Consider the following 23,836-nt stretch of genomic DNA (forward strand, 5'->3'; position numbering starts at 1 on the left):
ATCCATTCATCATCTGCACTGTCCCCTGCTGCTGCTGCTAAGTCGCTTTAGTCGTGTCCGATTCTGTGCGACCCCAGAGACGGCAGCCCACCAGGCTCCCCTGTCCCTGGGATTCTCCAGGCAAGAACACTGGAGTGGGTTGCCATTTCCTTCTCCAATGCGTGAAAGTGAAGTCGCTCAGTCGTGTCCGACTCCCAGCGACCCCATGGACTGCAGCCCACAAGGCTCCTCCATCCATGGGATTTTCCAGGCAAGAGTACTGGAGTGGGGTGCCATTGCCTTGCCAGTGCTCACTAAATAATTGTCAGTTGATTAAGTGAAGAAGAGCATGTGAGTACATTTTGGCCTTGAGGTCTTTTTCAGCAGTGTTCCCCAAACCAGGATATAGGGAGACATTCCAAGGGTTACATGGATGTGGATAATTTTAAGAGAATCAGTTTCTATGTCTTCATCTTCATCATGTTCTCTTTCCTGGAACTGATCTCCCCTACTAGGCTGCTGTCATTGAGGTTCTTCTTTCCCACCTCCCCTTTCACAGTGATCCTTCCTCACTTTATAGAAGAAAGGCACATCTCTCACCCATCCCAAATCTTAATTCTTTGCCCTAAAGTGTAAATACTTCCAAGAAGTGGGGAGGATGTGGTGGGATGGATTGGGAGATTGGGATTGACATATTTACATTACTATGTATAAAATAGATAACTAATGAAAACAGACTGTATAGCTGAGGGAACTATACTCAGTGACCTAAACGGGAAGAAAATCCAAGGAAGAGGGGATATATGTATACATGTGATCGATTCACTTTGCTGTACAGCAGAAACTAACACAACATTGTAAAGCAACTATACTCCAATAAAAAAAATATATATATATATATGTATGTGTATACATATATTTCCAAGATATCAAACAAAGGGTCAAGAGATAATTCCTCTACTCAAACTTTCATAAATGCATGCCCCCTTCATTTCATTTAGAGATGCATCCCCAACATTTTACTTTTTATGTTTAATAATTATTGATCAAGATTTTTAACATACCTATATTATTTTCATCAATTTTATTCTAATAACTTTAATGATAACTCAGTCTCAAAGAAATTTTATTAACACATAACACTTCATGGTAATAAAAATATTTTATTTTTGTATATAGTTGTTTTTTCTTTTCTTTTTATAGTTGTTTTTGTTATAGAGACATATGATAGAATGAGCAATAGAAGACTCAAGCATAAACGAATAGCATAAAGATAAAACTCTATGGAAAAGGAAAATGGAAATAGAAGTTCAAGGAGAAATTTTCTGATTTTTTAAAGATTATTTATGTATTTTTAAGTTTATAAGGGAGTAAATCAAATCACTAATATTTATATTCCATTACGCCCATTTGAAAGGGTGCAGTGAGTTTTAACCATCATTATTTACAATAAACAAACTGTGTTTTTGTTCTAAAAACTTTTAAATTATGATAAGTTATAGATGTCAACTTAATATCCACTTAATGTCCACTATATATCAAGGGTAAATATAATTTTTCAAAATTCTTTGAGACTATGCAAGCAAAAAATTGAAGACCAACTGCTATCATGTAAAACATATACAATGTAATATAAGGAGCCATCAATTTAAGACTGGACCTGATTAAAAGCCTAATATAGACTTGATACCTCAAGGTTTGAAAACCTCTTCAAAACTATATGAAATTTTGTTTATTGGTATGTGTATATTTTTCTATGTACAATATAGTTCTCACAGGTAGATCCACAACCTAGAAAAGATGAAAAATCCCTGACCAACATGTGTAAGGTCTTAAGGCTTCTTAACTTTGCTATTTTTTAATAGTTTATATAATGGTCTCTATGCTTTCAACATAAACAATTTTGGTTCATTCCTGTGTGTATAAAATAATACTGATATATACTAATTATGAAAATCATGAAATAGGCACAGTCCTCTTTCTTTCTTCATCACCAGTTTGAACCCTACCCTAGGGCAACCTTTTGATTATATTCCTTGCTGTTTCAAAAGCCTTTCCTTTTTTTTTTTTTAAGTTTTGATAGAGAATGTTGGAAATGCTTCATCCACAAAAAATGCCGAGTGGCAACTTGGAAAACAGGTTTTTAGAAGAATAGACATCATCTGCCCCTGACAATTCTGTTATGTGGTTTCTCCTAGCACTTAATATTCAGCAGTCTAGCAGTAGGTTGACATAGTATTCAGGCTTAGAGTTAGGAAAATTACTTTTGGAAGTGACTGACAACAAAGTAGTTTTAAAGCTTTGAATTTTCAAGTGTCACACACAGAGCAGATGAATGAAGATGTCAGAGCCAGGCCTAAAGGAGGACCTTGGTAATCCAGCCCTTGGTGTATAACCTTCAAACACCAATAAACAAGATTATCTGGATTTAACATGCGACCTTTCTCATTCTGACTGGTAGGTCCAGATGTTTTCTCATTCAGCTGCCTGGTTGAAATCTGCTTTTTAACCGACTGCAGTTGGATCTAGATCTGAGGCTGCAGAAATGACAGTCTTGAAAACTGTATTCTGCAGTGAATGATGCTGTCGAAACATTACATGTGGAACTCCACGGTTTAATAATTAAAAATAATTTGTGGCCTTACCCTTAATAGATTTGTTAATTATGTCAACTGAATAAGTAAAAACAGGATGGAGGTAGATGTTTCACTATATTAGTCAGTCTGGTGGCATTAAAAACGTTGAGAAGATTTGTTAGGACCAGGCTTTTCTGCACCTGCGTCTGCAGAAGCAGAAATCCCAGTCGTGCCTTTGTTACTCCTCAAGGAAGTTCATAGCAGCCCTGGAAAATATAGAAAGGGCTCTTTATTAACGTCTCTTAAGTCAGCCTAGGCTTCTGGCCATAACGCTCATCCACTTTAATGTACCTTTATTATCTTTCTTCGTTACTTGCAGTCCAGAACTGTTTCTGGCATTTTTATATGAACTCTTAACTCACCATGAACTTGATTTTCCGGTTCTTGTCCTTCAGGTTGTACTAGTTCTCTCTCTTAAGACTATATAGAAAAGATAGTTCTTTATTTTCTTCTTTTCTAATGGGAGAACTCAACTCTCACATTCCTGAGTGAATCCTCAAAGAGCTTCCCCATTTGCTTTATACCACTGCTAACTTGTAGGTCAGAGATAGCACTCATTAATCAAGTAATAGTCATAGCCTAGTAAAGCATACTCAACCATTAACAGAATAGAAAGTGAGACATAAAACCACATAAAAAGACATAAAAACACAAAATGTGACAAAGAACTAATATAGTTAGAAAGTCTGGATTTTTATGGATTTTAGTACAATTTAGAAAGCAAAAATCAATAGTTACTTAGGTATTATCTGAAGTAGTAGATAATAAAATAATTAAGTACTGTAGAAATGTCCTATGAGGCCAACTCTTACAGTTGCTTGTTTTAGCTTCTTTCCTACTACCAATTAGCAGATACGTCTTGTGTTTTTATACACAAGAATAAATACAGAATTTATTAAATTCTTTGAAAAGGGCATGAAATTAGTTGCACAAGAATAAAAGGAGTTAATGATAGTCTTATGAGGACTTCTCATGTTAGCTTAATCATTGCTCAAAAGCTACACTTGTCACGATGTTTCTTATAATAATTGGTGAATGAGCTGCTAAACTCTTCCCTCTTGAGAGAGTATTTATCAGTGTTGTTAGCTATTAGTTGTTGATTTTGTAAAAAATTCTTATAATTTTCTTTAAAAAAAAAAACAAACAGCTATAGTGTGGTTATAATTTCCATACCTTTAACTGTCCAATTCAGTGATTTTTAGTAAATTTACAGAGTTGGGCAACCATGTTTTAGAACATTTTTGTCACCCTAAGAAAATTCCTTGTACCTGTTGGCAGTCAATTCCCATTCTTACTCCCAGCCCTCGGCAACAGCTAATTTGATTTTTGTCTCTATAGATTTAGCATTTCTAGACCTCTCATATAAAAGGAATAATACAATACGTACTCTTCTGCTCTGCTGCTTTTACTTAACATAATGTTTTTAAGTGTATGTATGTTGTTGCATGTACCGTTACTTTGTTTCTGTTTATTTCTGAATAGTATTGTATTGATAAAGTACATTTTGTTTATTAGTTCACCATTTGATGGATACTCTGTTTCCATTTTTGTTTTGGCTTTTATGAGTAATCTTGCTATGAACATTTGTGTGCAAGTCTTTGTGTAGACATAGGTTTTCATTTCTTTTGGGTAGATACCTAAGAGTGGGGTCGCTGGATTATATGGTAAATCTATGTTTAATTTTGTAAGAAACAGTCTATATTAGTTATTGGTTGCAATATAACAAATTATCCCAAACCTTGGAAGCTTAACAGTACAGATTTATTATCTCAGGAACAGAGGCACAGCTTATCTTGTTCCTCTGCTTCATAATCTCAGATGCAGCAATTAAAGTGTTGACCTGGACTGCAGTCTCATCTGAAGGCTTGAGTAAGGAAGGATCAACTTCCAGATTCACTCGTGTGCTTGTCAGAATTCAGTTCCTTGAAGGTTTTTGGACTGAGGGCCTCCTTTTCCTCACTGTCGTTTGGCCAGAAACTACCCTCAGTTCCTTGCCATGTGAGCTGTCTGGCTTACTTCATTAGAGAAGCTCGTGAGAAGCACCAGAGAGAGAAAGAGAGAGTAAGAGAATGACAACAAGATGGAAGTCATATTCTTTTACAGTATAATAAAGGGAGTGGGGGCTTCCTTGGTGGCCCACTAGTTGGACTGCCTTCCAGTGCAGAGGGTGCAGGTTCGATCCCTGGTCAGGAAGCTAAGATCTCACCTGCCTTGCAGCCAAAAAACTAAAACATAAAACAGAAGGCATGTTGTAAATTCAATAAAGACTTTAAAAAATGGTCCACATCAAAAAAATCTAAAATAAACAGAAGTGATTTCCCATCACTTTTGCTGTGTTTTATTAATTAGAAGCACGTCACCTACATCCAACCCACGTGCAAGGCGAGATTACACAAGATATGCCTACTAGCAGTCAGGAATTATTGGGAACAGTTCCAGAAGGTTGCCTATTATACTGACAAACTTTTTTTTTCCCCAAATGACTGTACCATTTTTCATTTCCACCAACAGTGTACTAGGTAGGGTTCCATTTTCTCCATGCGTTTGCCAGCACTCACTATTATCTGTCTTTTTGATGCTAGCCATTCTTGTGAGTGTGAAGAGGTATCTTATTGTGGTTTTCATTTACATTTCCCTAATAACTAATGATGTTGAACATCTTTTCGTTTGCCTATTGTTCATTTGTGTAATTTCTTTGGTGAAATGTCAATTCAGATCTTTTCTACATTTTCAAATTGCGTTATTTGTCTCATTATTGAGTTGTAAGATATTTCCATTTATGAATCATGCTTTTGGTATCGAATGTAAGAAATCGATTCCAAGGTCACAAAGATATTATATGTCATCTAATATGCTTGGCCTTTATATACATTACTTTGCCTAATTTAATTACCGTAACTATCTTGTTAGGTGTAGATGTTATCTTCATTGCACAAATAAGAAAATTCACAGAAGTCAAGTGACTTGCTGAGATCACATGGCTACTTAGTACAACTTGAACCTAGATTCTGTGTTACTCTGAAGTTCATGCTCTTTCATCAGAACTTTGAAAAAAAAAAGACATTCAAATCTATTTTCAGTGGGCAGAATGAGAGTGAAATATGATATTGTCCTTTCTTTATGATTATTAGTACCCATTCTGGTGCTATTTGAATACTTTTATTAGAAACCTCTATTTGTGATCGTTGGAAGTTGCCTTTTGAAATAGAAAGGGGCTTGTACTCCAGTTTGTTGGCTGGATTCCGTCCTGGTTTTATTCTGCCAGGCAATATTCCGTCCACAGTTTGTGGTGGAGCTAGGATGCATTTCTTGCTTGCAGTCTTGAAGTGTGTCACTGGGCAGCTGTTAAGCAGTTATACTTTACCCTCAGGGACTAACATGTTCCAGTAACAAAATAGCTCATTCCCTTATGTGCTTGTAATGTACATTTACCTAGGACAAATCAGTACTGAGTTCCTTCCAATGTTTCTTAGTGCTCTAATTTCATCATTTGGAAAACAGAGAGAGGGGAATGGATGAAGCAGAGAGGAAGAAAAGTCCAAATAATGTGTAGCGGGTGGTAAATTTTATATTAATTTGTATATATTTTGTTTTAATTTAATGTTTAAAAAAGCAAGAATCTTCTCATTCTTAATCCTTATATTCATTTTTCTCTCTTTCAAGAATCCTCAATAACCTTTGTGTCTGGTTGGTATACCTTAAGTTAGAAATACAATTTATTGTTTTCCTCTGCCATGGCCTAAGATACTAGCCTTAAGCAAAATTACAATCTGTGCAGTATTTTGGAAACATCTCCAGCCTTAATTTTGTACTCTAAGCAAATGACAAATAATTTTTGCTCCTTCCTTCCTTCTTGGCTTCTTTCTTTCCTTCCTTCTGTTCGTTTGGTAAATGGTTGCTAAACTTTGTACCCAGCAGAGTGCTAAATGTTGAGGGTGTAGACATTGACATCAAGGAGCTGCTACACAGAGAAGAAAATGGGAACTAACATAGGGGAGCAGATGTGGAAAGAAAGTACAGAAGAAAGGAACAGTGCATTAGACTGAATATGAAACAAACATAAAGAATCCAAGAGGTGGTTGGCAGTGTCTCTTGGTTTCAGCAGGCAGGATTGGCTGAAAATACAGATTTGGGAGTCATTATCAAAAAAAGTTGGGTCAGGAGAATATGTAAAGTGAAAAAACCAAAAAGTTCAAGAAACAGACCCCTGGAGATCGTTCACACCTAGGAGACAGAGAAAGACAAGTAAACATGGAAAATAAATGAGGTAGAAAGAGAAGAAGGAATGAATAGAGTTCAGGGAAGAGGTTCAAGGAGCTGGGGCTGGTCAGTGGCAGCCTGCTCCAAAGAAGCGAAATAGGAGTGCCTGAAGCCAGACCACACTTGGCAAAGAAATCAGCTAGAAAACCTATTATCACTGTGGGGCTTGGGGTTTTTCCTAATGTATCATGAGGAGAAACTTCATAGCACAGCTCATTTGCAGACTGTTGTAGACAAGCTAGGGGTGGTACAGCAAATGGACTGACTCCTTCCTTTCCATGTTGTGTGTAGTCGTTCAGTCGTGTCCAGCTCTTAGCGACACTGTGGACCATAGCCCGCCAGGCTCCTCTGTCTGTGGGATTCTCCAGGCAAGAATACCGGAGCGAGTTGCCATTTCCTTCTCCAGGGGATCTTCCTGACCCAGGGATGGAACCCTCTTCTCTTATGACTTCTTCCTTGGCTGGCCTTTTTATTATCATTAAATTGGTTCAGGCTGCCCAAGGAGTTCGTTCATTCATTCATTTTTTCATTCAATAAGTGAGTCCTCTGAAAGGTTCTAGGGACACGAATATTACTGAAACCTGGCTTCTGCCTTGATGATACTTCTAATCTGTATGGGAAATAAATAATAAATAAACATGTTAATGTTGTACAGTTAACATAACACACATATGTACTATGTATAACAAGAACTGCTTATGCTCTGAATATATTTAGAAGACATTTTCATTCCTTCTGTCACCCATGATCCTGAGTTTGGTGTTATGACAGGATATTTTTAACCAATTTAATTGTATTTGGACAACAATTTTTTAATTTTTCTAAGAATTATGTTTCTTTTTAATATTTATTTATTTATTTGGCTCAGTAGTTGCAGCACACAGGCTTAGTAGCCTGAGGCATATCCTTAGTTCCCCAACCAGGGATCAAACCTGTGTCCCTTACAATGGAAGGCAGATTCTTAACCACTGGACCACCAGGGAAGTCCCTAAGAATTATGTTTTAATATACTTTAAATTTTTAGGATTAAGCTCTGTTCAGTTTTTAAAAAGGTAGAAAGATAAAAAGTGAATATTCTATACACAAGAAAATTGTGAATGAAAAGAAAGCTTTTTCTTCTGGATTTATAAATGAAATATCTACCAGATCCATACTTTAGTCTATCTCTAGTATGTTTAGGCAACATCTAAAACCTTAACCTCTTTAAATATATTTTTTTTCAATCATTATTTTTCAGTGGATGGCAGTTCTTTCTCAGAAATATAAATATAAAATAATAAACGCACAGTAGAGAAAGTTCATAGCTATAATGGACAGACATGAAAAAATGTACTTGTATACTTTTTTTATAGTTTAGAAGGAACTCCCACACATCATGTTTTTCAGCCCTCACAACAATTCAAGATAAAAAATTCACCTGGCTTGATGGTAGCTGAAGAACTTAGCCCAGCTGATCGGCTGTAAAACACCTATTTTAAAATTAGGAAAAAATTGGAGAATGTGAATCAGGCTAATAAGATAAAATACTGATATCAATAGTGTTGAGATAAGAGGTAGCAGTTTGGATGATATCTACTGCTGATATGTAGTGTGTTCTTGTTAAAAGTAATAAATCTCCTCTTGTTCTAATGGAGAAGCAAGAGTCGCACTGAAATTATTAAGCAAAATTATTTTTACTATTATGGCAATGAATGAGCTATTTGATAGTCAGATAATTAGACAAAGATTAATGTCTCTAGTAAAATCAAGGGTGGTTCCTTGCAACTGAAACTTTCTTCATGTTTTCATGCTAATGCTCTTGAATTTGAAGTGACATGATTTACTAATTACCAGTTTAGATTGTTTAAGGGCAAATTTAAAGTCTGATAAGAATATGTTTTAATGAGAACTTAAATCAAATATTATCCAAACTGCTACCTCTTATCTCATCACTATTGATATCAATATTTTATCTCTTCTTAGTCTGATTCATATTTACCAATTTTTTCCTAATTTTAAAATAGGTGTTTTAAAGTCATAAGATGCCTATCATTTTAAATTTTAAAGGAAGAGAAGGATAAAAACATAATGGATACTATATATCAATGACCAAAAGTTTTATTTTCATTGAAATTTTATTTTACTGGTTAGAAAATTCTCATATTCTCTACTTCTCAAAATATCATTGGTTTTTCTCCCTCCTCACTTTTCACATAAAAATGTAAATTAGAAAATGAAAATGACCCATAATTTCAGTGTTCTTGTTTGTACTACAAAGAAGCCATTGTGGGAAAGGAGTACAGACATTAATTTTATAAGGAAAACTGTTCTAGTTAATCTATTTTTGCTATATTGGGTGATAGCAACAAACTCTATAGACTAAATACCTACAGTACATGTATTTCCCATTTTGCTCTTTAGTGCTTCAAGCTTCTAAATCCTATTAACAGCTGTCAAAACCTGGTAAACTATTTAGATGCTTTCACAATTTGTTTAATTGGATAGTTAGAAAATGGCATGCTAGAAAAGCCCACCCCCCTTTTCTTTTAGCCTGGCTGAACATCTGTAGCATTAGGGCCTCATTATCTCTGAATTGGCATAGCAAATCAGTGGCATCATTAAAATGCCACATTAAGATGATTAAGCTTCTTTGTTATCCAGTTGACTTTTGCATGTGCCGAGGATTTCATGGTTATGACCCCCAATCCTTGTAAAACACTTAAACAACATCCCCTTTTGTGTCTTCCCTGTCTAAAGCTGCTATCTGGTTTTGTCCCTTCTCACAACATCTCTGGCAAACTAGAGGCTATTACTCCAAACTTTGTTCTTTGAGTTGGATTCTGAGATCTCGTAGTTCAGAGTGGAAATTCAGAACCCGCTTTTTACACTGGGAAGTTCATACTAAAAACATACTATCCAAGACATCCAAGTTGCCTCTTCTGTTTGCCATCTTTGATAGGTTCTTCTCTCCAACTGAGCATTTTATGTGCCTGTAAAAACAAACTGAGGCACAGTTGGCTGAGACTGCTATTGCCCCTGAAGGATTGAGATGTTGGATCCTTTCCAAGACCCATTGTTTTTGCAGTGTCTCAGGTGAAACCAAAAATGTCTGCTCTGGAGTGCAAGCCTTTCATGTGATAACCATCACCCCAGGAAATGAAACCATGTGCATCAGCCCCAGTGAGCCAAGCCTTTGTTCTCCTCAGCCTACAAAATTCTCTCTGGGGTGTGTGTGTGTGTGTGTGTGAGTGTGTGTCATCTTCCTAAGTGGCCTCCAGAACATAGACAAAGATGGGAGCAATTGCACCCCAGAGTAGCTCCTTTAGAAAGAAGTGCAACCTAATCTAATTTTCTATGGGTTAGATTCAATTTAGACATCTTTTTTCCCCCCTCTGGGAATGTTTAGCAATTACCTTTATCAGCAATTTGTGGTTTGGTGTGTTCTTTTCTCCACAAGCTTGATTATAAAAAATTTACTGAGGAGCCTTTAACATTTTTTATTGTGAAGTATATGATACATACAAAAAGGCAAATATATTTACATGTATAAAGAATAACAACAAGCATCCATGGACCCACCACCTGGCTTAAGAAATAAAATATTGCTAGTGCCTAAGAAGATTCTTGATAGTCTTTTAAGTGGCAATCGAAGTCATGTGTCTAAGAAACCTGATACATATAATAAGAGACTAGAATTTACAAAATTGAAATGGCAGATTATTCATATTACAAAAGGTCTGTTCACTGTACAAAAGACTTTGGGTTACTGTGGGGCTATTCCTCAAGTATATTCAAGTATTTCTTGCCAGATCTTTAAGATTTTCGGCCTTTATTAACAGTTCAGGTGTTGCTAGTCACTGACAATTGAAAAATCAAGGAAAAATGAAGATAAACATCTCTGAATGTATAATATAAATCTGTGGAACAGTATTATTGATTTTATGTGTAGTGCTGTATGAAAACAGAAACAGGAGGATTTTTTGCTAGTTTAAAGTATCAAGGAAAACTTCACAGAAGAAATGGCATTTAAACAGCATCTGCAAGTTTGAATAGAATATTGATGTGGGGAAGGGCATTTTAGGTAAAGAAAAGACTGGAGAAGAGGCTTGGAAAGCTGCATTTAGTAAGATGACTACTGTGCTTCTCAAACTTTGATGTGTATAAGAATCCTTGAGGATTTGTTGAAATGCACAATTGGATCCAGTAGGTCTGGGGTGAAGCCTGAGAGTCTGCATTCCTAATAAGCTCCTGGGAGGCATGCTGGAACTGTGGATCCAAGGACCTCACTTTGAATAGGCAAGATTCTAGTCTAGAGAGAAGGGTGATTCAGGGAATCTAGTGAGATATGAGATGGTCAGATCAGCTCAGGGCAGGTTCTAGACAGGCCCCTGAATGTCTCACTAAGGAGTTTGGATCCTGTAAACAAAATGAAATCCTTGAAAGTTTCTGAACAAGGGTTTTAGTATACTACAGGCTGATTAATTCGATAATAGGATATAGTCTAAAAGAGAGGTCGTATCCGCTGTAGACCAGTTAGGAGGCTAACATAGTAGTAGATCCATGTTCTAAGTATTTACTTTGTATGTACTTTACACAGAGCGCTCTGTCATATTCTAGAGCAGCGGTTCTCAAACTCCATTGTGCATAAGATTTGCCTGGAAAGCATATTTTTAATGCATGTTTCCAGTCCTCACACCCTGAAGTTTTGGGACCCCTAAAATTTGTATTTTAAAACCCCACAACCTTCAAGCAGTGTCATAGGGAATACTGAGTTTAAAAAAAAAAAAAACCTGTGTAACTTCTGACCTCAGATAGCTTATATGTCCATATGGGAGGTGAAGTGACTTTATAAGTAACTCAGAAAAAGAAGAAACGGATTATTTTGCAGCTGGGGGAACAGGGAAGGCATAATAGAGGAAAATGGCAAATTAATTTAGCCTTAAAAGATGTGTTGGATTTGGACCTTTGGCAGTTTTGGAGAAAGATCTTTTTGGCAGTGCAAATAATAAAAGGAAGAATATTCATAAGTTGTTTAGTTTCATTAAAGATACCTGAGTATTCCAAATCAACATTACAAAGATAGCTGGGGCCACATATTGAAAGGTCTTTTAAATTCTTTGTTTCTGAGTTTGCATTTCATGTTGTTGGCAGCAGAGACTATTGGAGAATTTGGACAGGCTCATGATGTGACCAGAGCTATCGTTTACATAAACCATCTGGTGGCAGAGCATAGGATGTGCTGGAAAGGAGAGAGAAAGAAGGCAGAGAGCACCATGTGGAGGCTACCACAATAGATCGTAAGGAGAGCAATCAGCGTTTGAGATTTGGGATAATGAGCATGCAAAATAGTGGGGAGGAGAAGCAGATTGGAGAGAGGGTGCAGAAATAGAACCAATGAGTGATTAAACGTGGGGACGCAAAAGAACGGGAGGAAAGATGGCTGTAAAGATTCTGACCTGAGTAACTGTGGAGATATGGAGGAGGCCTTTGGGAAAGGGACAGAAGGAGGGGAGAGAAACTGTACCTCAAGATATATATTCGGGGTGCTAGTTGAAGTCTTAAATGTGGAGAAAATTGCCATAGGGAAGGAGGTCTAGCCGGGAAGAAGAAAGAAGGATAGAGACAGCATTTAGGAGGCAAAACGGGGAAAGGAGCTAAAAGGAAGTAATCAGAAGGTAGGCTTCCCTGATAGCTCAGTTGGTAAAGAATCCACCTGCAATGCAGGAGACCCCAGTTCAGTTCCTGGATTGGGAAGATCAGCTGGAGAAGGGATAGGCTACCCACTCCAGTGTTCTTGTCTTCCTTTGTGGCTCAGCTGGTAAAGAATCTGCCCGCAATACGGGAGACCTGGGTTCGATCCCTGGGTTGGGAAGATCCCCTGGAGAAGGGAAAGGCCACCCACTCCAGTATTCTGGCCTGGAGTATTCTGGCCATACAGAATCTGGACTGTATGGTCCATGGGATTGCAAAGAGTCAGATCCGACTGAGCGACTTTCACACTCACTCACAGAAGGGGAGGACAGAAGTTTCACTGAAGAAGTAGGAATACAGAAGAAGAAGGAGTAGTGGTCAACAGTATCAAGGGCTGCAGAGAAGTTGGGGAGAATGGCACACAAAAAAACCACTGGATTTAAGAATCATGAGTTTATTGAAGATCTTTAGGGGAGCAGATTCAGTGAATTAAGAAGACAGAATCCAGATTACAGGCAATTTTATATCAGTTTTGAGATTGTAGAGACAGTAAGCACAGGTTACTTTTGTATTAAATCTATCTAGAAAGGGAATGTTGAGAGAGTTTGGGTGTGATGGGATGAGAGGCTAAACTAAATTTCAAAGAGAATAGAAAAGAGGTGTTGGCATCTAGAGATCTTGAGAACATAGAATCTATAGGTCTTGGAGCCTGACTTGATGTGGAGATTGGATGGAAAAGTCGTCCAGTTTCAAGATTTGGAGAATGGAAAAAGGAAGATGCCATGTGTGACTCTAAAGACGTCATAGGGACTACACTGGTGGTCCAGTGGTTAGGACTCCGAGCTCCCAATAAATGCAGGATGCCCAGGTTCGATCCCTGGTCGGGGAACTAAGATCCTGAATGCTGCAGGTACAGATGGGAAAAAAAAGACATCAAGCATTAGAAGCAGTTTGGGGTTCAAAATGGTAAGTTTGATTTTAGTGTGTGCATGTGTTAAGTCGCTTCAGTTGTGTTTGACTCCTTGCAACCCTATGGACTGGGGCCTACCAGGCTCCTCTGTCCATGGGATTCTCCAGGCAAGAATACTGGAGTGGGTTGCCATGCCATCCTCCAGGGCATCTTCCCAATCCAGGGATTGAACCTGCATCTCTTATGTCTCCTGCATTGGCAGGTGGGTTATTTACCACTAGATATATTTATTAATGTTTTCAAGGGACACTAAGTAGAATGTCCCTCCCACTCCCTTTCCTCTGCTCCTACAAATTTTCCTCCCAAGGGTTGGAATGAATCTCTTAGTCCTTAGAGCAGACTAGTTTCTTTTCTGGTAGTTTTGGTGGACTATATTTGGAGACTAGGTGCTAAGCCTAATAATCTCTCAGTAATCCATTTTGTGTCTTTTTTTTTTTTTTTTCATTTTGTGTCTTATATACTAATGTGAATTAGTATTCAGCTTTGTTTATCTTCACATGGTGAAAAATAATGAATTGTTGATCCTCAGTAACCATGCAGAGAGGCCATCCAGATCTTTTATCTAAAACTGGTAAGACCCCAAGAGCAAATCAGGAACTCTCTTGGTCCATAAGTCCAAGGGACTGCCTCAATTTCCTGTTCATGTGCTTGGATTTGTTCCCTTAGAGTCCTGAGTCTCAAATACTGTCTTCCTTTTTCTACAGCTGAGTCCTCAAGAACAAAAGCCAAGGACTTGTTGTGAGCTAGGTCGGTGTAGTACTGAGTTCTAGGTCAAGCCCATTAAAACCAAAATCCTGAGAGAAGGAGCAACCTTCTTATGTCTTGTGTTTTCAGAAAGACTCAAAACATTGATCTTACCAGATTTTAATTATCATGGACCACAGAACAGCCTGAGTCTGTTCATATTAACATTTTATAACCCAAATGAAAAGGATCCATTTCTGCTGGCCTTTTCTATATGCTGTTTTTGGTTTTCAGTAGCTGAAGTTTTCCGTTGAGGTTGTTTTAAACGCCTACATGCAAACTGAAGAGCACTCAAGCTTTGGTGGGATATCACCCGCAGCTGGAGTGATGGAGGAGGAGGAGGGTACAAGCTTCAGGTGCATCCTTCTCTTTAAAAAAAATTTAAAAAGCAAAAACCACTTAAGGAAACTCATTCCATCTAAAAGCAGGCAAGATGTGTCCAAGGAAGAGGATGACTCGCTCTCCATGTAGGAAATAGATATCAATTCATATACAACCCAGATGCATAGGATGGGCCACTTTGAAACACACTGGATGTTTCCTGCAGCCCTCCATCTCTTCTAATCAAAGAGTAAAAGGTTATGAACCATGAACCGTGGTGAGAAGCAGTGGAACAGTGCCGCAGCAATGGCTCCTCTGTTGGTGGTTAGGCCCTGTCTTGCTCTGTTAAGCAAACACAGTTAATATAGATGAAAGGTAACCTTGATAGAAGTGAAAATTGAAACTTGAGTAGAAGGTAGCAAGCCAGGCACAGCTGCAGTTATACTTCCTCCTGTGTGGCAACAGGAGCAGCACTTACTGGTGTTGTTTGGAAGGGATGTCATTTTTTTAAATATCTTTTCTTCAGAGTGTTTTGGTCTTTAACATCTACACCACTAAAGAGGGAGTGTGCAATGATATAAAGAGCAAATTAGACTCTATGTGTCAGAGTGCAAGGGCAAATCCAAGTTCAGTGTTCTAATTCCAGTTCATCAGCTATTAACTGGCTGTGTAACTGTGGGCTAGTCCCCGAAACATGTCTGTTCCCGGATTTCCTCATCTGAAAAACAAGGGTTGGATCAGATGATCTGTAAATTCTCTTCCAGCCCTGAAATCCCATTGACCTGTGATTCCCATGGAGCATTACAATTTCCAGTTTTTAAGAATGAATTTTTGTAAAAGTGAGCATTTATGCAGCATGTTTTATATATGAAAAATCCCTTATAAGTACTTATTATATTAGGCAAATATTTTAGGTTTTCTTAGTATCAGTACATAAATTTGCCTTCTTCATTTCTTATGTTCTTCAGCTTAAGAGTGTTGCAGCTCTTATTGAAATAGTACCTGATCAGCCAACTCACTTGGGCCAGCCACACCTCTCCTATCCAGCACTTTATTCTAGGGCTTTGAGTTTAGCCCTCCCTAACTTCGGTATTGGTTATTGGTGCTGTTCCCCTTGCTTAGGTTGAGCTTCATTTACCTGCGTCAATGAAAGTGACTCCTTAGAAGGTTATGTTAAAGGATTACTTCTCCTTTTATCTTTCTCAACAGTATTTCACTAGTACTGCCAGCTTCCTCTATGTTCAGCGTTGTCTCTTTATCAGTTCCAAGAGAGAGAGAGATAAGACTCATTTTAGCAGTTTGTATACATGGAAGGGGAAGAGGCAAGGCATGGCTTAAAATCAGGAAAAAAAAAACAACTTGTTAATTCTCAGTCTTAGTGGCTTAAATTGAGTGCAGTTGAAGAATTAAAATAGTATTTTCTTCTTGAAACCAAAGAGCACATCACCTTGCCTTGCAACTGCAGCCACCAAAAAAGGTACTAAATCTGAGAACCTTTCTTCTCCCCCAGTACTGGAGAAAAAGTGCTCAAAATGTTTTTTTCATAGTTGCTCTGAGCAGTCATAGCTAAAATCTGTTATCTCTAATTTTCTGAATGGCCTAAAATGCTGTCATCTATTTTGTGTGTGTTTGTGTGTGTGTGCACGTGTGTCTGTGTTTTCCCCTGACTATGGCTCTGAATTCAAATAATCAGTGATCATCCTAATGGTGTTTTCTTGTTTTGTAGATGTACAATATTTTTAGCTTCATTTGGTATTTAATTATCAGTTGTGGGTCTCTGTTCTTTGAGCTGCTTTGATAGCTGCAAAAACAATCATTGTTCATTTCTTGCATTTTCCTCCCTGCAGATGATTCAATGAAAGTGAAAGATGAATACAGTGAAAGGGATGAGAATGTTTTAAAGCCAGAGCCCATGGGAAATGCAGAAGAGCCTGAAATTCCTTACAGCTATTCAAGAGAATATAATGAATATGAAAACATTAAGTTGGAGAGACACGTTGTCTCATATGATAGTAGCAGGCCAACCAGTGGCAAGATGAACTGTGATGTGTGTGGATTATCCTGCATTAGCTTCAATGTCTTAATGGTTCATAAGCGGAGCCATACTGGTAAATAGTCTATCCATTGTTCTGAAAACTGTCCTAATTCAACCACATAAGAAAAGGAGTGGTGTAATTTAGAACTTACTTTTGATTACTTTTCATTGATTTTTTATATGATTCTGATATCTCTCTCCCTCTCCGCATTTCCATTTACCTAGTGATTTTTATTCCTGCTTCACCATGCATTTGTCAAGCATATCACAAATGCTATGAATAAGACTGTAGAGATCACAGTGTTCTAGGTCAGCCAAATATTTTTCTTCAGTAACAAGTGGGAGTTAAATTGTGTGATATGCTTTTTGAGCATCTTGCATATATTTTGTGTAACTTTTAAAACAGCTGCTGCTAAGCTGCTAAGTCACTTCAGTTGTGTCCAACTCTGTGCGACCCCATAGACGGCAGCCCCCCAGGCTCCTCCGTCCCTCAGATTCTCCAGGCAAGAATTCTGGAGAAGGAAATGGCAACCCATTTAAAACAGCAGATCTCCTTATTGTATTGGGTTCAAATTTGGTAGATCAAAGGATTCAATTTTTATTAACAGTTTAAAAAATTTATTTTCAGACAACAAAAGGCACTCTATAGAGATGCATGCAAACTTAACACTCCCACCAAGCCCTATAGATTTCATCTAACATAGGATATGGAAACTTTAAAAAGCATTTCTTCAATTAAAAAAAAAGCATTTCTGGCTCTCTATACCTTATTAGGACTTCAGTCTGTGACTCTTTTTATAGACTGAGATTATTTAAAAGGAATGCTAAGTAATGCAAAAGCTTAAGTCTAGAGAGCACTTCTAAAGCTACTCATTTTTTTTGCTCTGATCCAAGGCAAGGTGATACCTAGCCTTGCCAGATGAATGTTTTTTCTCTTCTAGAAGGAAGATTCCTTAAGTCAGTCCTAGGCTTCCCTTGAAATACAGCTCCCATCTGATCCCAGTATGAACAGAAACTATCTAAAAAATGAGCTTTTGCCATAGGCATCGAATCTGTGCATATGCTTCGCCAATTGCCGGGTGATCAGAAATCTCCTTTTTGTCCTTTTTAAAGGTGAACGCCCATTCCAGTGTAATCAGTGTGGGGCATCTTTTACTCAGAAAGGTAACCTCCTCCGCCACATTAAACTGCACACAGGGGAAAAACCTTTTAAGTGTCACCTCTGCAACTACGCATGCCAGAGAAGAGATGCACTCACAGGTCATCTTAGGACACATTCTGGTAAGTGAGAGTAATGAGCATTCCATATCTAGTAAATATGTCTTTCTCCGTGCCCATTAAGGAAACTAGAAAGAGTTAAGTATGGAGGTTTTAATCTGTCACTCCGGTTCTGAAGGGTTACAACAGCAGAGACCTCTAGGGCTAATTACACTTCCATTAAGACATTAATTGCTCTCCGTCTGGCTCAATGGGGATGAACATCTCCTTACCATCTTTGCACCCCTAGAGAACAACACAGTCAGACAGGAGAAGCCTACACTGTAAAAATGCTTTTTTAATTTTTGCAAAAACATTATAGCCATCAGTATTTTTATGGCAAACTTTATTAAAAGATTATTTTCCTAAAAATATACACACATACTATTCATTCAAAAGTCTGGATAAAGTAAATGATGTACAGTTTGTAAGTTGTATAAAACTGTAAACTGGGTATGAATATCTGTTGAGGGTAAATTTTGGCTAATTTGGGCTAATTTGGGGAGTTTGGGCCATTCTGGTCTAGATTTTCTTTTTTTTAATAGATATAATTAAAAATACAACATTATATTCGTTTTAGGTGTATATGAGCTAAATTTCTTAAACCTAACTTTCTTCTTGATCACCCAATTTATTTTTAATCTCTAAAAGATGAGCAGCAATAAGAATTCATAAAAAGCTATGTTCTCTCTTGATGTTTTCACTCCTTATTTTAACCACATTAAACTAACATTTAGAATTTCCCTCCTAGAAAAATAAAACTGGGTTTATTTTCAAATTTGGGACCTCATGTTCTTGATGTTATCTGACAAAATTTTAATTGAAGGGGGAAAAAAGGGCTTGTTTTTATGTTAATCCACATTCTGCTTTGACTAAAACCCAGCCCTAAACCCGCAACTGGTCACAATTCAGAGACTAAGGATTAAACAAATCAGCCCCAAGAAAACCCACTGTGAGAGATGGTAAAGGGTAAAAGAAGGGTTTCTTTTACAGCTCATTGTTCAAAGTAATGAGTTAAGGCTGAGTTTGGTCCAAAAAATTAGAGTAGTTCTTTTCTGTTGCTTTTTCCAGGTAAGATACAACAACAGCAGTCATTTTTAAGATTCTAGAGGACCTCAATTTATGTAGAAACTTAACATTCCTAGCCCCAGAAAACCTGCATTTAATTTGTGATTCCATAAGGATCTTTCAGTGCTTTAAGCCCCAAAAGCTCTATTTTAAACAGAGCAAGAGGACTTGAAAAAAAAAAAATCTCAGTCCCTAAAATTCTGAAAAATTTCTGGTGTACATTTTATTGACAAGTCAGAAAGGTGAGCCCTGCACACAGAGTTGAAGTTATTGTTTATAACAGTAAGGCATTTGGAGGAGTTAGGAGATTAAAGGTGGCCTGTACTGTATGGTTGAACTTTCGAGGAAATTTTTGCTTTATCTTAGAAATTAAGATGAAGTCATTTTTTGAAATTTCTTCTTATTTCTATTATTCAAAATGATCCTCAGTTGGTTAGGTCAGTTTTTATTAATTGAGCCCAGACTTTGCTATAGCCACTGGGCAAAGATAAGCTACATTTATTGAAATAGGTCAATACTCTAAAAAGACTTTTAGTGGCTAATACCCACAAATTGCAGCATTCTTTACTTACAGGCAGCTGGATGTCACAGAATACAGGATCTCTTCCTGCTTCATTCTTAAACCACACGAATCTCCTTGAAAAATAAAATGTTCCTTTTTGTATTTTTTTCCTGAAAAAGCAAGATTGGATTTGGAGCCAAAACACTGTGCTCCAGGATAGTGATTAAGTCTAAATCCTTTCATTTGTGGAAGGAACCTATCCTTTCAAAGGGTACATGAGAATCAATCATAGGCCATAACCTTGTTTCAGTTTACTGAATTTAAAAGTAAAGTAGATGCACGAGTATCCAAGTACTCTGGCTTCGCTCAGCAGTCTCCTTCCTAGGGGACAGTTTTCACAGGGCCCCAATACACCGTTTGTTCTATAACCCCTGAGGGTCACTGAGTGCCCCTTGTGCTCTCCTTATAGTTGAGAAACCTTATAAATGTGAGTTTTGCGGAAGGAGTTACAAGCAGAGAAGTTCCCTTGAGGAGCACAAGGAGCGCTGCCGTACATTTCTTCAGAGCACTGACCTGGGTGAGACTGGTGAGTTCATGCAACACCTGTTCTGGACATATTTAGTGAGCACCTGCTGTTCTAGGTGGTAGGTTACAATAGTAAACAAAATACAAAAAACCCTGCCCGCATGGAGTTTATATTCTCATTGGGAAAAACAGACTAGAAACAAAATGAAAAAGTAACATGCAGTTTTGTCTGATGTTTTGTAAGGGAGTAATTGCAATTGAGAAAAATAAAGCAGGTACTGGGGGCTGAAGGTGAGTTAGGAGAAACATCAGCTAACTGACCTTTTAACAGACTTAAAAGCATGAGGGGAGAGCCCTACAGATCACTAGGAAAAAGCAAGTGCAAAGGCCCTAGGGCTTGAATTCAAAGAAGTGTAAGTAGTCCTGTATGGCTGGAAGAAAGTGAGTAGTGGGACATGAGGCCAGAGAGGAAATAGGAAGCCAGATCTTATTAGGCCTTGTAGGCCATTGTAAAGATGTTGGCTTTTACTCTGCATAAAATTAAAAATCTTCAGAAGGTTTTGAACAGAGAGGTGACATGATTGGACTTCTCATTTGAAAAAAAATCACTCTACTTGCTACCGAGAATAGGTTGTATTGGAGGCAAGGTTAGAAACTGGGGAGTCCAGTTAGGAGGCCATTGCAATAATTCAAGCAAAAGAAAATTGTTTTGGTAATTGTAGAGGTGGTGCAAAGTGTTCTAACTCTATATAGTATAAAGATAGAACCAGCAGGATTTCTTAACAGATTGATGTGCAGTGTGATGAAGAACGCAGTTGCCATTGACTGAAATGGCAAAAATTGAGGGTAGAGGCAGCTTGAGGGGTGGCTAGGGCAGAGTTCATTAAAACCACAAGGATTTTCTTTGCACAGGGCCCCCAAATCATGTACTTGTCCACTCATATGATTTATTGTGATGTTTATATTTGGCTCTGGGAATTTCATATTTTATTCCATGTTTTGAATTACATGCCTGGTGGCAATTGGTTGAAACACCAGATGTCTTTCCGTGTATCAGTTGTGGTTTTATTTCCTTTCATTCTTGAGTTGAAACGACCTGAAACCTTTTTGTGTAACATCCCTGCAGTTGTCCTTTGACCCATATAATTGACCATCAACCTGGTTGGGCTTCCTCACTGATAGCTCAGTTGGTAAAGAATCTGCCTGCAATGCAGAAGACCCCGGTTCAATTCCTGAGTCAGGAAGATCCCTCGGAGAAGGAATAGGCTACCCACTCCAGTATTCTTAGGCTTTCCTAGTGGTTCATACAGTAAAGAATCTGTCTGCAATGTGGGAGACCTGGGTTCGATCCCTGGGTTGGGAAGATCCCTTGGAGGAGGGCATGGCAACCCACTCCAGTGGAGAATTCCATGGACTGTATAGTCCATAGGGTTGCTGGATATGACTGAGCGACTTTCACTTCACTGGTTCTGCAGCTTGGATTGCCTGCTATTTTTATTTGGTTACTTGAACCAGTTGCTTAGAGTAGGTATAAATCTTCATGGGATTTGGTGTTTGATGGTAGTGGTTGCAATTGAATAGTTTGAAAATTTTAAAACAGAAACATTACAAAAATATGACAGAAATAATGTGAAACTCAGGAAAAATGGAGTGGAAATCTTGAGTAGTTTAACTGTATCCGTTTTGAGTGAAAGGAAACTTTTGTTTTAGATAAAGCCTATGTTATGGTGTTAGGAGCTGGCCAACTGAATTCCGTTGGTGTGCACTGCTTCTGCTTTTTATCCTGATGGCATGTTCAGTTTTATCAAGGAGTTGGATTTCCTCCTTATTTCTAAAGAGAAATGTTTACTCTTAAAAACCTAAAACTTGGATTTTGACATCTTTAAGCAACATGCTTAAGCTTAGTCAGGTAATACCTGGGCATCGTTACTTGAAGTTCCATATTTCAGACAATAGACAAAGCTCTTACTATGAGAAATTCTCAAGTTATGAAATTCTTATATTCCAAGTAGAATCATTAATATTTAAAGCAAGACAAATTAAAGAGAGCATCTGATCCCACCTCTTCATTTTAGAGTTGAGAATACTGAAACTCATCAGAAATTCAATGACTTGCTTAAAAATCAATAGAACTTTTGTTGTTTTCATGATTAGCTATTTTTTTATTTTCAAAGACATATTGGGACATAATTCACATATCATTAAATTCACCCTTTTAAAGTGTACAATTCAGTGGTTTTTAATGTATTCACAAAGTTATACAACCATCACCACTCTAATTTCATAATATTTTTGTCACTTCGAAAGAAACCCTGTACCCCTTATCAGTCACTCCTGTTCCCCTCTTCAGCCCCCATCAACCATTAATTTATTTTCTGTCTCTAAGAATTTGCCTATTCTGAACATGTCACATGAAGAGAATCATAAAATGTGTGGCCTTTTATATCTGCCTTCTTTCACTCAGCATAATGTTTTCAGGGTTCATCCATGTGGTAGCACTTCATTCCTTTTTATAGCTGAATAATGTTCTATTACATGGATTCACTGCATTTTATCCATTCATTTATTAGTTAATGGGATTTAGTTTTTTTCTACTTTTGGAAAAATGGCTTAATTAGTTATGTATTTTTGAAGGTTATATATTATTTAGTTAGCAAAAGTAGAATAGCACACATACTAATTAATAGACACTTTCGTATGTATGTGTGTCTTGATTGTCCTGGAAGTAGGGGAAAACATGAGTAAAATATCCTGTATCAACAATAAGTTCAAAATTAGTGATTTTGAAGCAAGGTTACCACCTTACTTCCTATCCCCATGACCTTTTTAGGAATTTCAAATTAGAAAAGTGGCAGTAGAGGGGCTTCCATAGTGGCTCAGTGGTAAAGAATCTGCCTGCTGATGCAAGAGACACGGGTTCAAACTCTGATCTGGGAAGCTCCCACATGCCTCAGAGCAATTAACCCCATGTGCCACAACTATTGAGCCTGTGCTCTAGAGCCTGGGAGCCACAACTACTGAGCCCATGTGCCACGACCGCTAAAGCCCGCACATCCTAGAGCCTGTGCTCAAGAGAAGTCACTGCAACGAGGAGCCCACACACCACAACTAAGGACGAGTCCCTGCTCACCGTAACTAGAGAAAAGCCCAGGAGGCAGTGAAGACCCAACACAGCCAAACAGAAATAAATTAAATTAATTTTAAAAAGAAAAGTGTTCAAAGAATCTTTTTTTGTTATCTTCAGTGGTATAAAGTGATTCAGGAAATACTGAAATACAGAGGTTGAGTTAATTTGCATTTCATAGGTTGGTTTGATGAATGCATGCAAAACACTTAAAGTCTCAGCAAAAAAATAAAAGGCTAACTAAGTCAGCAAGTTTTGATTAAAAAAAAAAACAAATATATTGTTATGGTGGTTTCAGGTTAGAAAATGTATAAAGTCACAGCTTAATCAAGAATGGTAAACACTGCATGCCATGTCTATCTTTGATATTTCAAATAGTTCTTATGATTTTTCCTAAAATCCAAAATATAAAGAATCTTTAATCGAACACAAGCCAATCCTTTGATTATTGTCACAGCTCCCTACATGGTTTCTATTGTTTCCTTCTTAGAATTGGGAGTCCAGGTCTGGACATAGTGTTCCATTTTGAACCTGACCAATATAGTATCACCAGTGGTACCTCTTATCCCTTCATCTCCAGGTTTTTTTCCTTTTTCTTTTCTTTTTGGTTGCATTGAGTTTTCATTGCCACACTTGGGCTTTCTCTAGTTGCAGTGAGCCGGGGCTACTCTTCGTTGCAATGCACAGGCTTCTCATGGTGGTGGCTACTCTTGCTGTGGAGCACAGGCTCTAGGGTGTGCGGGCT

At 37.7% G+C, this 23,836-nt stretch overlaps 1 protein-coding gene across 2 annotated transcripts in view; it reads left to right on the plus strand.

Moving 5' to 3' along the window:
- The window catches only part of IKZF3 (IKAROS family zinc finger 3 (Aiolos)), a 91,238-nt gene that overhangs the window by 45,274 nt on the left and 22,128 nt on the right, over positions 1–23,836 (plus strand). For both annotated transcript variants that reach the window (XM_010842650.1, XM_010842649.1), the window contains exons 4-6: positions 16,428–16,688; positions 17,729–17,896; positions 19,912–20,028. In XM_010842650.1, coding sequence (XP_010840952.1) covers positions 16,428–16,688; positions 17,729–17,896; positions 19,912–20,028 — 546 coding nt within the window. The remainder of the gene's footprint in view (positions 1–16,427; positions 16,689–17,728; positions 17,897–19,911; positions 20,029–23,836) is intronic.

This window comes from Bison bison, unplaced genomic scaffold (genome assembly GCF_000754665.1).
Source record: "Bison bison bison isolate TAMUID 2011002044 unplaced genomic scaffold, Bison_UMD1.0 scf7180017864180, whole genome shotgun sequence".
NCBI lineage: Eukaryota > Metazoa > Chordata > Mammalia > Artiodactyla > Bovidae > Bison > Bison bison.